General features: G+C 37.3%; 1 protein-coding gene across 1 annotated transcript in view; it reads left to right on the forward strand.

Moving 5' to 3' along the window:
* The window catches only part of DISC1 (DISC1 scaffold protein), a 249,596-nt gene that overhangs the window by 179,579 nt on the left and 56,062 nt on the right, over positions 1-13,955 (forward strand). Inside the window, exons 12-13 of the mRNA XM_042884448.1 lie at positions 2,596-2,640; positions 11,920-12,028. Coding sequence (XP_042740382.1) covers positions 2,596-2,640; positions 11,920-12,028 — 154 coding nt within the window. The remainder of the gene's footprint in view (positions 1-2,595; positions 2,641-11,919; positions 12,029-13,955) is intronic.

A 13,955-nucleotide genomic window follows, 5' to 3' on the forward strand; every position in this document is an offset into this window, starting at 1 on the left:
TGGTAATGCATGTATATTAAAAAAAAATCATTTAATAACACTAGAAATATCAACAATAACTAATAAACAGAGATGTATGTGTGCTGGGACCTCCTTAACACCAAGTGTCTTGATGAATTTGAGTATGTGTGCACTGCAAGCTGGAATTCCTGACCTATCCTTTTTTCTTTTGCTGCTGCTGTCTGGCATGCTGTGCAGTGTTCCCTCTTAATCACTATGAAGGAAAGAAACACCTACTAGATTTCAAGAAAATTGAGGTGATTAAAGTTACAAGGTAAAAAAAATAAAAATTCAGTAGTGTTAACTTTAGTAAGTCAGCATTTTTGGTAGCTTTCCTATCAGAATTCTTTGTGGATCATTTCTCTTTTTTCACTATAACTAAAGCAAGGAAAAAGGCTAAGAGTTAGAGCTGTTTTTCTTTACTCACATCTGCATTCTTCAGTTTTGCCACCTGGGAAGATATTTCAGAACATTTTCTTGATCGCTGACTGGTGTTGGGAAAGGGTTCTTTCATTGCAAAACATTCATATCACTCACTGATTTTACAATAAGTAAAAGTCATATTAAATGGACAATTGTGGGGGGAAAAAAACGTAATGTTCAGGGTGATGTCTCTCATTAAAAAGAAGTCATCACAGTGTATGACACATTTTTCAGAATTTATTAATAACAACCAACAAGAAAGCTTTGGTCACCAGGCTGCAGCCCACTAACATGAATTGAGATAGCCTGTGATCCAGGAGGCAGTTGTGCCATGTGTAAAGGACAAAGCCTATAGAAAGCTAAATAAACAGTGCTCTCATTTGAGTTTTAATTAAATGTTGTGTTTGTAGAGCTTTAAAAGTAATTTGGAAACTTTAAATTTAATCATCTTTTTGAATGTCAGCATTAAGCATCAGTGAAAGTCAGTGTTTGACTGTTTTCTGCATTAATCCAGGGAAGGAGTTGCTGTTTAAAAAAAAAAAAAAAAAAAGAAGTAGCTGGCTTGTATGCAATGGTCAGATCATTGCTGAACAGTCACACACATAGTTGTGCAATAAAATGCCACTTAGTTGTGAGTAATTCTGTCATAGCTATTGAGCTATTGGCAAACATCGCGCCAATTCTTTAGATACAGTTCACAGAATTGCACCAAACCAGAGAACTGCAGCAATTGGAAGAGACCTCAAGAGATCATAGAGTCCAACCCCATTGCTCAAGCAGGTACCCCACAATGGGTAGCGCAGGTAGATGTCCAGGATATGGATCTTGAATATCTCCATAGAAGGAGACTCCATCACTTCTCTGGGCAACCTGTGCCAGTGCTCCCTCATTCTTACAATGAAGAAATTCTTCTATCTTGTTAGTATGGAACTTCCTATGTTCAAATTTTAGGCCATCACTTCCTGTCCTATCACTGCACACCACCGAGAAGAGCCAGGCCTCATCAGTTTGCCTCCCAACCCCCCTTTAGACACTTATAAACATTAATCAGATCCCCTCCCAGTCTTCTTTTCCCCAGGCTGATCAGACCCAGGTTACCCAGCCTTTCTTCATAAGCAAGATATTCCAGGCCCTTAATCATCTTTGTGGCCCTCTGATGGACTCCATCTAGGAGATCCCCATCTTTTTTTAAACTGGGGAGCTCAGAATTGGGCACAGTATTTCAAATATGGCCTCACCAGGGCAGAGTAGAAGGCAAGGATTATCTCCCTTGACCTTTCAGCCACATTCTTTTTAATGCACCCCAGGATATCATTGGCCTTCTTGGGAACTGTTACCTTGAGACACTGTTGTCTCAATACCTGCAATGATTGCAAGTACGTTACAGTAAAATTACAATGAGAAAATGAATTCTACAGGTAAAATAAATTTAAACAATCTTTCTTCAGATAGACTTAGGAAATGTCCAATAATAACAACTATCTCATGGCAGAGTAATGACTTTATGCTTTAATATAGAAATACATATATGCTTGTGATAATAAGTATTGACCTATCAAAGCAATATCCCTATCTCAGTTTATTTAAATGTTATCAATATTGTTGTGTATGGTAAGTATTAATGCTTTTCCAATAATATTAACTGAGTGTTTGTTTTTTTTTTTTGTTGCTCCTCAACCGATCAAGGAAATATTGGCTAATTACTTATAGAATTTACAGATCAATTAAGTTTTGAGACAGGAACATAGTTACCACAGATTATTAATATGAACCATCTCTGGTGTTCTCTCACTTCTCTTGCCCAAAGTGACTTAGAAGATTTGTGCTAGAAAACTTCTGTAGACTTCTGAACGGTGTATGTAGATTGGTAAGAGTCTGGTAGATAAGTTTATCTCAGTTTTTCAGTTTTAGAGCCCATGTCCATGTTGGTTCTAACAGAGAAGCCAAAAGTCAGGCTTTAATAAAAAGTATTTAAATTTAACTTCAAATATTGGGTAGCTGCCACAGCTCCACTATAAACCCAACTGAAATATTTCATAGATGTGTAGTGAAATGATGTAATTGTTCACCTTGTACAAGTTTATGTCCTATACCGTTTTTGTAAGTTCCATTGAAATCTTAATGTTTATACAACTTCTATCTACCATATATTTAATAACTTATATCTAACAGGTTGTTGAAGACATTTCATTTGGAGCAGAGGGTCATTTATCTGAGGTAAGTGTTTTCTAGACAGCATAAAGTGGTGATATTATACAGACACTTCTTGGGCTGAATTAAAACTAATGATATCTATTTCTATAGTGTTACCTTTGGGTAAAAATATGAGAGCAAAATCACTATGAAGTACTCAGACATTTAGAAAAATGGCATAGGCACAAATAGAGTAGTCCCATTCTTTTATTCTGTAAAAGATAATGGCAAAATTACTGTGTATTCTGGAGAGTTTATAGTTAAATTGCACTTTTCTAATGCTTTTTATACAAATGAATGACAGAATGGATATGCTGGGGGAATGTAGGATAGATTATATTTAGCCAGCTGTACTGTAGCACCATAATAATGCTTAAGAATGGAACAAAATCATGATATTTTACTTGGCTCCTTGTGTACCACTAAAAATACCTTTATAAATCCCTTTGAATTTATTTGAGAAGTATAAAAACATACGGCAGCAGAATATATGTCAATAGGAATTTCACCTGAATAAAAATACTGAATGTTTGTCATTTTACACTATTTTCATAAATAAAAAGGTGTCAGATCCTATTCAATATATTTCAGCAAATTCCAGAATAATTGAGTAGCATGAGATGTATTTCCTATGAGAGTAAGTGTTGAGAAAAATCTGCTTGTTACTGTCTACATGCAAACTAGAAGTTCAGGTAATACTTGCATAAGGAGATTCATACTGGTTTGTGGAGTTGTACTGTTTGAGTGTCCAATTTTGGATCAGTATGCCTTGGGTTGCAAGCCACATATTAAAGAAATTAACATCTACGCATTATGTCCAGCCAGCAAAGCAATGGCATGGGTAAATAATGCCCTATTCACCTTCCACAATAGTGCACATCCCACGTGACAAGTATGAGTTATAAGCATTAGCCCAGCAAATTTATAAAAAATAATATAAAATGAAAATTTGCAGTTCAGGATATCTACTTCTATGATGACTTTCTTTGGATTCCCATCAAAGATTTCAATGGCTGTAGAGCAGCTGAAATGCTCCAGGAAAGAAAATCTACTGTAAAACTAAAGACTGATCAGTGATCATGTGTACAAGGGGACTGCTGCATGAGAACATGCCTAAGAACCCCTGCTTAGGTATATGTGAATTCAGCATAAATAAAAATGGGAATCCTTGAGTGTGAAGGTGAACTTTGCAAAAAATGGTCACCAGAAAATGCAAATAGACTGTCTCAACTGTGAATTTTGCTGGGAGTTATAGCAAAACCGTTCAGGTACACAGTGGATGACATGAAGCAGAAGCAGTGGTCCCACAGAATAATGGTAGCAAAAAGCTCTACTGCTGGAAAGGCAAAATGAGAGAATGTGGGTAGTGATAGATGCCAAGAGAGCAAAAGATTTTCTGGAAATTGCATTTGATTCAGACCAATACAGATGAGAGGTCTGCAGAAAGCTTGTGTGCAGCAGTGACCTGCACTGAAAGCCCAGACCTTGACTGAAGAAGTTGTCCTTTTACTCAGCAGCAAATAAGCCTGGATCATGAAAGTATTGTGCATGCTGGGCTTATGAATACACCAGAGAGCCCAGGCATGGAGGGTTAATGCTGTGGAGGCCTTTAGTAAGAAATTATGGTCTTATAGTCCTCAGAGACAGAACAACTTTCAAAGTGTTGAGGGGAAAATTGCATAAAGAAAATTGAGAGCAACAATATAAAAAAAGGAAATGGAAATGAGTTAGAAGTCCAGGCTCTCACCCACACTGCCACAGCTGGATTGATGTTAACTTATAGACAGCTCTATAAAGAGCTGTGAAACTGTCAGCACTCCGTACCATGTCAAGGCTTTGCCCAAATGTTCCTTTGACAGTCTGGTCCCTAAATCTTTGTCAGTCTCCCCATTGCCTGCAGGAGGTCACTCTGTTAGTCATTCCAGATTGTTGCATCTAAGTGACTTGGGAGCAGAGATGAGAATGAACAATACTACAAGCCACCTATAAATGGTATTCAGCTATGGTGACTCCTATCACAGCAGGATGTGGATGTTAGAAAACAGTTTGGTGCTTTTGTTTCTTTTCCAAGTCCTGGCCCACTGTGAGTTTTTATTTGTGAGTCAGTAAATAGCCTTATTTTCCCACAAGTGGAACTGGAATTGTCACAGTTTAATTAGATGAGCCAGTGAAGTATTTTGCATGGTTTGGGAAGTCTGCACTCAGGGAAGACCTTGAGTCTACTAAGAGGAGAACGGAAAGACTGCTGTCACACAGACTATGTCTGCATACCTACTTTTCCAAGGATGTTCCTGTTTGGCTATAGTGGAAGAGACAAGAGGGGAAGAATTGCCATCATCAAGCTGTACTTTTGATGAGTCATTTAACATTCTCTTGTGTTGTCATATCCCTGCAGAGGAGGGATCAGTGCAAGCAAAGGGAATGTGGGAAAAGTGTGTAATTGTGGAGAGGAGATTGTTCACAGTTAGAAAACAGCTGTCTGGAAAGCTTTATGCCTGATTTATGCATATGAGAAACTAGAGCATGTTGTAGTGCTGAATTCTCCCAAATATGCACAAGTAGGCTGATGGAACAAGCCAGCAATCTGTAAGTAGAAAGTGATAAGGGCAGAAGTAATTGGGAAAAAGACTTGAACTTAGTTCTGAGAGCTATCTCCATTAAAAATAAAATAACAAGTCATTTGAAGAAAATTGAGGGAACAATAGGTAGAAGGAAGCAGCTGATGAGTTTTGCTACTCTTCAGATGAAGTCGTATTTCCAGTAGAGTGTCATATCCTTTTGGTGCAGAAGAGAGCACACAGTTACAGACTGTGTCTATGTCAGAGCTTCTTTAGTGGCCCAAAAGAATTTTGAGAAGGAAAAAGTGTTACTAACAATGAGCCTAAAAGAATAATGCACAGTGTAAAAGTGAACCAGGAAGACCACAGTGCACATTAAATAGTAAGCAAAAGATGCAAACTGGCAGGAGACTTCAGTGGTGAGGGACACATTAGGGATAGCTGAAAGAAAGCATCGTATGTTTTCTAATAAGGGTTAATGAGAGAATAATAAAAAGAGAACAAAGTGCAGATTATTTTGCTTTATTTATTTTTTTACTTTTGTTTTTTTTTTCTAGAAGTAATAAATTGTGTCCATACGTATGGAATGCTCTTAGTATTTACCTGAAGCTAGCAAGAGAAGATCATGGTAAAGGGTCTGAAGGTAAATGAGATGCACTCAAGTCAGGCTAGTCTGATGAAATTCTTTCTAGAATTCATAGGAATCAAGAAAAACAATCTCCAAACCATTAACAAGGCTCTCTGGGAACTCCAAATGAAGGCTGAAGTCCCAGGAGATCAGTAAAAAGCAGAGCTGGTATTTGCCTTTAAAAAGGAGATAGACAAGGAGTCTGTGCACCAGTCAACATAACTTCAATTAGGATTGGAATTCCAAATGTTCTTGATAAATTGAAAGAGTAGCCTGAAATCAATACGATAGATAGACAGTTGCAAATTACAGTTGGAGAAGAAAAAAGTTATGTTTATGTATACAAATGGCAAATAGCAGCTAAGATGGCAATATTGCAGAGTTGGAAAGGAGGGTTATAATGGACTACAAATAGAGTGGGATTCATTACCATGATCCTGTTGCAACAAAAAGCAGAAGTCATTTGCAGCCTCATTAACGGGAATGTCAGTTGTAAGAAATAATTACTTTGCTTAGTTGAGAATGTCAGAGCCTCCACATGAATACGACATCAGTCTGCGCACCTCTCTATGTGGAAGATAGGGCATGCTGGAGAAAGGAAGAAAATCTATAGGAATAAAATGTTCATTAAATAGCCATTCATGCCATGATGCTAGGATGACTGTGGTCAAGAGTAAGAGGCGTTTTTTTTGGAGTCTGAGATTAGGCCTGCTATCAGTGTCTGCTTTGTCCTCCTCATCTACAACACCAGCCCCTAGCAGTGCACTCAGTAGGAATTCTGGGAGCAGGGCAGAGGCAAAGGCTTCTTTTAGCTGTGCTTTAGACACTATGGCTATGTAGCTCACTAACTGAGGGCGTACGCACACAGCCTGCATGTGACACAAACATCTGCTCAAGCAAGACAAGCATATGGATGTTTGCATTTTATTCTTAGAAATGATTTAAGAAGTGCCCTGGCCTGACTTTCTGGAGTTTCAAGTGCTCACAATTTCCATTAACTTTGGTGAGGGGTGAGGGCAAGCATGCAGCACTTCTGCAAACAATAAGTCACTGTTCTAAGCCCTGTGCCATAACAAGAAGTATCTGTTTCCAAGGGCGGCATTTTGTAGTTATTTATGTTGCTTTAAATGATTTTACCTTTTATGGGAGTGAGAGGATTTAGTAGTGAGAAGATTTTTTTTGGTAGAGAGAGCATTTTTGGTGAAAAAAATCTGGCTATGATGTTCTGCAGGTCTTCTAAGGCTTTTATTTTCCAATTTCATTGGGGTGATGATACTGCTAGGTTGAAGAAAAGCAACTTCTTTTTACCATGTTCCTGTGAAGGAAGAACAGATTTTCAGGATGTATCTGGAATCCTGCTTCTCAGTGCAGCAACCATACTAGCGGAATTAGATTTATCTAGCTGCTGGAACACTGATTCTTCTGTACAAAGTTGCTGAACTGAATTCAAGAGAGCATAGAAGGTATTTGCACTGGAAAAGTTGATCAAACATTTAACTTGAGTAATGCTGTAGAGGAGCTGTTGCTCATAGGTGACTAAAATGGCTGTTGAAAAGATAAAACAAAATGCAGAAGACTGAAGTGAAGCCATTTCCTCTGCTCTTAATTCAGAGCACTAATTCTGTGCAGCAGCTGGAACATTGTCTGCTTTTTATGTTTCTCACATCCCTGGGACAGAGAGAGGATTTCCAGTTCCCACTTTGCGTGAGAAGGCAGAGGAATTGTTCAGTTATTAAAAAAAAAAACAAAAAAAACAAATTAACAAATCACATCCTAATTTGTACCATTTCTACCTGTTTCGGGATTTTGAAGACAATCCCAACCTCCTCCATGATCAGTTCATAGAAAAATCCATAAAGCAATATTGCATCTCAGCTCTTTCCTGGCTGCTTCAATCTCTCTCCTAGCTGCTTCTTAAAATTGCTGTTAGGGCAGAAATAGCTAAAGTCTTTAGACTTCCAGTAGCTTGTGGCACTGACACCACTTACAAGCTTGAATGAATTGTATCTTATTTATATGTCAAGCTGGAGGCAGAGTCCACTTCCCTCTCAAAGTGCTGTTGATCAGTGTACAGTTCCACTTTCCTATCAGGAGATGTTGTGAATAGTGTGTGTGTGTCAGTGCCAGCAGTTTCCCTACCTACATGGACAAACATCAAACAAAAATGCCACTAGTGATATTAGTAGGCATAGAAGGCATTGAAAGGAACCTTTCCTACTTCTAAGGGTTATTGTGCTTTTTTCATATGAGGATCTGGGGGTGAGAGCTGTGGAATTAACTGAATCTTTAGAATTTTTCCTGTTTCTTTTTTGAGAGCAATGTGTTTTTGCCATCTCATGTAGAGCTCTTGGTATTAAACTAAAATTAGAGTTATCTGTACCAGTACACCATAATAAAAAACGATTATATATAAATATAGGCCAAAATAAAATAGGCCACTTGCATATACTGTAAAATCACAATCTGTGGGATAGCCCTCCTGTGAGTTTCGCATGATGTCTGAATATTTTCTTGGGAAACAATGCTTTTTCTAAACTGTGGAGGAACTTCTCTTTTCAGCTGAAAAGGCAGCTCTGTGCCTTAAAGGTACAAAAATAGTTTATCTGTACATAGTTATTGCTATATTGAAGCTGTAGAGTTCACATCAGAAGTTTAGCATTAATGGAATGCAACACCTAAATTATGGAGTTATTGTAGTTATACCACAGAAAAGACATAGCCATACAGTTGTGATTAAATAGGCTGCAAGTGTTCGGTGATTAAACAAGTTTAATTATTTTTTTTTACCTAGTAACTTCCTGCTTCTCTGTACTGTTTGAACAATTCTGCATTGAGCACTTAGTTTTTCCTAGTACTCATTTTGTCATTTATCTTAGTTTCTAAAGTAAACAGGATTTCAGTTGCAGTTTTAGACAATTCAATATGTATTTGTAACGTGCTGTAGCTTTACTATGTTTTTTACATTTGAGATATTTTACTTTAAGTGGGAATGTAAGTATTTAGCTGACAAACAAATTAATGCCTATAGTTGTAACAATTACAGAATGTTATTTCTGAGCATGTTTAATGTGAGAACAATGCAGAACCCCAAAACACAAATTTGTATTTACACAAAGCTTCATGGCTTTGCTACAGAATGAACGTTAACCCAAATTCCTTTGGGCCTGAAGGCTTGTTCGGGGCTTCCTTCCATCACTCCTGAGACTCTTCTTTACCTGACCATAAAGTTTTATTTAAAAATGAAAAGAAAATATCAAACATAGGATCAGAATAGGTAGCCACACACTAGTAAATGTAGTCATCCTTTTGTATTGCTGCTGTGAATTTCAAGTTATATTTTATCTCAAATCTTCAGGATTTGAGGACCTCAGAACTAGGCCATACTTGCAACTTGGAGCCTCTTTTTTAACCATGTATCTAAATGCTTCTCATCAATCTCTCTTATCTCATCTGATGGTGTAGGTCAGCAAGGGTGTAGGTATAAAAGGCCCATTTTACCCTCTTTGTCCACTGGCATGCAGATTAGGAATGTATTTTCCACTGTGGATGTTCACAACAGGGCTAGACAAATGCAGCAGTGTGCTTATCATTTAGATTAGATGCTCAGTGTGACTCCTTGTGCTTCTGTTTACTAGACAGGAAACATGACGACCATTTTAAACTGGAGGAAATACGTAGATCTTCTCTTAGAGCAAAGTTGTGGCAGTACTAATTCATTGAATGATTATTTGGACAAACTGTCCCACTGTCAACAGTATTGCCTTGCTAAAAGCAGTAAATGGATCAGACAAAAGTATACAATACATTGATGTTGCATTGAGCTGTACTCTGCTTTTTATGTGATGCTGTAAAATACTATTTCCTCAGCATCTGTACAGGAATACTTCATTTTGCCTAAGTACACAATCTGTAGAAAGAATCTGATCTGAATTCATTTATGGATTTTGTCTGTCAGAGCAACCCTTAGGAGTCTATGCATTAATTAAAAGCGATTGTTCCTAAATTAACTCTTCAATGATGATGTAACGCTGCATATTTTTTGTCTTGTTTTCTTGCGTGTTTGTGATGAGAGTTGTGTGAAGATCTGATTTTCTTACGAGTAACTGCTAAAGAAAAATCTCTGCTCAGAATGTGGAGGTTTGTCTAGAATGGTCATCATTTTAGTCATGTTTTCAGAGTAGTTTTACTTACAATTTACTGAATCTTTTACAGTTTTGCTACAATTTACTGAACTTTTTCTTTCTACATGAGGCCTAGGTCCTTTTAGACAACTGACATCTGTTCTTGTATGCGTGTCATAGAATGATCCTTGAAAGCTTTCTGTTGATATAAATTGCCTGGGTTATCCCACTTCCTAAAAACATATGGAGTCCTGCTGGTGTATCGAATAACAATTTAGCAGCTGGATGGAAGACTGTTCTTCATCTTCTGTCCCCAGCCCTGAAACAAGGACTTTTCTAGTTGATGCAGGAAGAACATATATCTTCTCCTCCCCTGTTCTTACTTTAAAAACAATGGGGCAATTTTACTTCCATAGATTCTGTTGAATGATGTCATACATTCTGGTATCTGATAATGACTCTGAAGATGGCTGCCAAGGTTCTGTGCACCAACCAGAGATTCAAACAGCTGATTCTCATGTGTATCCCAATGTCTAAGCTGTAGGCATTTGCAGCATAACCTCTTCCCAACTCACTTGTCCAAGCTTTGAGCTGAAGCTTATTGTATCCCTGTGCAATCTGCTCAATAGCTGTGTCTGGCAGCAAGCATAGACAGGCAGAAAGGTCAGAGCTCTGTGCTGTAGCAGAGGATGTAACAGAGGATGTACCAGCAAGCAGAGCTCTTCTGACATTTGACTCTATGTGCGCAATGCATGACACGAACAGTAAGGGCAGCATGAAATCAAGGAGCGGTAAATGTGTTTACCAAAAATCAGAGTGCTTCACAATGGGCAGTGTTCCACCAATTCCTAGCATGATTTCATTGACTGAAGGTTTGATTTCTCTCACATAGCCAAAGATGCCTGCTATTACATCAGCAGTTCAGTGCAAAGGACTATGAATACTTTTCCAAAGGAACAAAAGTTTTCTGACGTTTGTAGATGGCGACGTGTGGCTGGCTTTATACATGAATACATACATATCTAGGGAAAATATAGTTATCTGGACTCCAGTTGATGAATGATCCATTTTTTTTTTCCAGCATAGTTCCAGGAGAAGTTCATCTTGACACCATAGTCTTTTCCCCCTTTTTCCTCAGGGTTGGGGGCAGGCAGAGACTAGTCTCAGTGATGTACAAATTATTTGATTTTTTTCCACTCAAATATGACACTTACCTGAGTCATTTCTCAAAGAGGAAGTGAATACAAAATATGGAAGATATAAATTATCTTTGCTCAGTACATCCAAAAGCAAACAAATCTGTAGGAACTACCTTTCTAGTGGGTTCAGAATATTCAGTTTAAAATAGAAGAAGCATTTGTCTATATAAAGTTGAAAGTGGGCAACCATTATTTTTGAAAATTTGTACTTGTTATACATAGTAACATAGTGTAGTTTCATCTTGTATTTCATAAGAATTTAATGTGTTTTCTCTGATCGGTTGAGCAATGTTCCTAAGTATTCTAGCCAAATTTTTCCTCAGGCAGCAATTATATTTTTGTTGTTATATGAGATGCCAAAAGTGACGCTTCATGAAATGCTGAAATGGCCTCAATGTGTAAATCATATTTAGAAAAACAACCTAAAATTTAGGAACCTAAATGGTGTAGTCAGCGTGAGCTTTCCTTCCCCTGCTGTGGTGAGACAACATGGAGGAGAGAGAGCAGTTCAGACTTCACACTCCTTTAATCCTGTGCTGAAAGTGAGATCACAGCTTCTTTCTGATGGGAAATAGACTGAGATGACAAGCTCGTTTCAATCCATATAAATCAACAAATTACTGTATAGTAATAACTTTTTATCTCTTTAACTTGGATTAGGTTTCAAACAATATCTTAGCACTTCAAAACATCATATCCCCCCACTAATGTTTTATTTTCACCCTTAGTTTGATGCAAATATTAGATAGAAAAGTACAATTGGCAATAAACATGATTTCTTTTTCCACTATCTCTAGGAGTTCTTCATATTTTCTGCAGAGCTGGGGGAGAAATGTGAAGCAATAAGTGAGAAACTAGTGCATCTGGAAGACCAACTGCAATCTTCAGTCTACAGAGTTGATGAAGGTATAATTCATATCCTTTTTGATTTATCTATAGATAGTATCGACCTACGTAAGTATGTATGATGCAAAATACTTTCAGATTCAAATGGGGTAGTAGTTCTTAATGCAGATTAGTATTATACTAAAACAGATATAACTGATTGTTTTGCTGAAGTGATATTTCTTGTTGTAACAAGTCGTCCTACAGTGCATTCTCACCATGGTCTGATCTACATTTAATTGATTTAAACTGAAATTATTTCTTTGTTAATTGAGATTAGGCATCAAAATGCTTTCACATTTTCAAAGGATTGCTACAGTCCTTTCATTGGTACTGCCCACATAAGTGAACAACTACCAAAAACTGCATGAATACAAGCATCCACATGCATACCTTTGTTGGCATGATTTAGTTAAATTGTACATCGTTGACTCAGGCTGTGTATATGGTCAGATGTAACTTGGCTTTTCTTTCTCTTTTGAAAAAACTTGCCAGCACAGGCATTATACGGTATCCTATGCAATCTAATCCGCCTCTGACACTCCAGTGCAAGTAGCTGGATGAGATATAAAACACTCTTATCATTTTCTGTGCTTCATCTGTTTGAAGACTGCTTAACCTTTACAGGGGCATTTGTTAGGCCTTCATCTGTGGAAATTTTTCAAAATTTAATGGCATAGAATATTTCTCTCATTTACGACTTCCATAAAAACTTACCACAAATGAGATTTTGTTCTTCTAAGACAGGAAAAAGAGAATAAGAACCAAGAGATCAAAGAAGATTAGAATATTCAGTTACTTTTTACTGGAAAAGAGGTGGTAGATGAGTGGATAAGGAAGAAGGATGAGTACATTCATGTGATGAACACAGTTGCCCTTATAGAAACCTGAAGGTGAGCTCAGGTAGTGATGGTGCTAAAAAGTACTCAGTTCCTCCCAAGGTGAAGTGAGCAGTCATGCAGGAAAAAGTGCAGCGCAAAACTAGAAAAGAGAATCAGTAGAACTTGTGAAAATACTAGCTTGTTTTCGGTAACTGAGCATCTATTTCTAGCTGCGGCTAAGTATGGAGAGGAGAAATCCAGTTACTAATTTGTCAGCTACTTCAAACCTTTCTTTTCAAAGCATTTCAATGTACCAAAATACTTCTTATTGTACTTATCACAAGGATAACTTCAATATTCTGTCAATCATATTTGCATATGCATATGTGCTCTGTTGCAGCTTTTCCCCTCCAACATTTCTTATAAGCATTCTTTTCAGAGAAACCCGTGTTTATCTATCTTGTGTATATGCACAGCATCTACTTCCTTCCCTCCATCCCTTACATATGTTTCCTCGCAAATGAACGTCATTCTTTAACTCTAGTAGAACACCGAGGTTTAGATTGATAGGTTTTTTTCTATTGAAGTTTATATTCAGACCTGTTTACTAAGATAGGTCTGATCATAGTTAGTTTGGTATGCAGAGTGCATTAACTGAAAAAAAAACCTGCATTTTTTATTCTTGATGAAAATACTCTGCAATTACATAACGTAGTACTTAGCTGTATTTTCTATGGATCCTGTACATTTCTTTGTAGCTGCTGAAACTGCAAAAGTAAGCTGAGAAGATTAAACCTAATCGTTGGAAGTTGAGAAGAGTTGTAGATTAAACTCATTCTTAGCCAAAACTGTCTGATACAGATCTGGTGTCCTGTATTGGTGAAATTCAACTCACATTATCTAAATAAAGAAATGTACAACCTGTGATATCTTGATTCTCCTAGTAAGAACATAAGCTACAAAATATGAAATTATGTTTCAAACATAGGGACATACAGACAAGCAGTTCAGCAATTCAGCTACCGCTCATTAACATTCAGTTATTATTTCAGAAGTAGTCCAGACCAACATGCATAAAATGTTACCATCTGGCACATGTAATCACTGTGCTGTACTTCAGAAAGGAA

Source organism: Lagopus leucura, unplaced genomic scaffold (genome assembly GCF_019238085.1).
Source record: "Lagopus leucura isolate 7727_CA_CO unplaced genomic scaffold, USGS_WTPT01 Super-Scaffold_73, whole genome shotgun sequence".
Taxonomy (NCBI): Eukaryota; Metazoa; Chordata; class Aves; order Galliformes; family Phasianidae; genus Lagopus; species Lagopus leucura.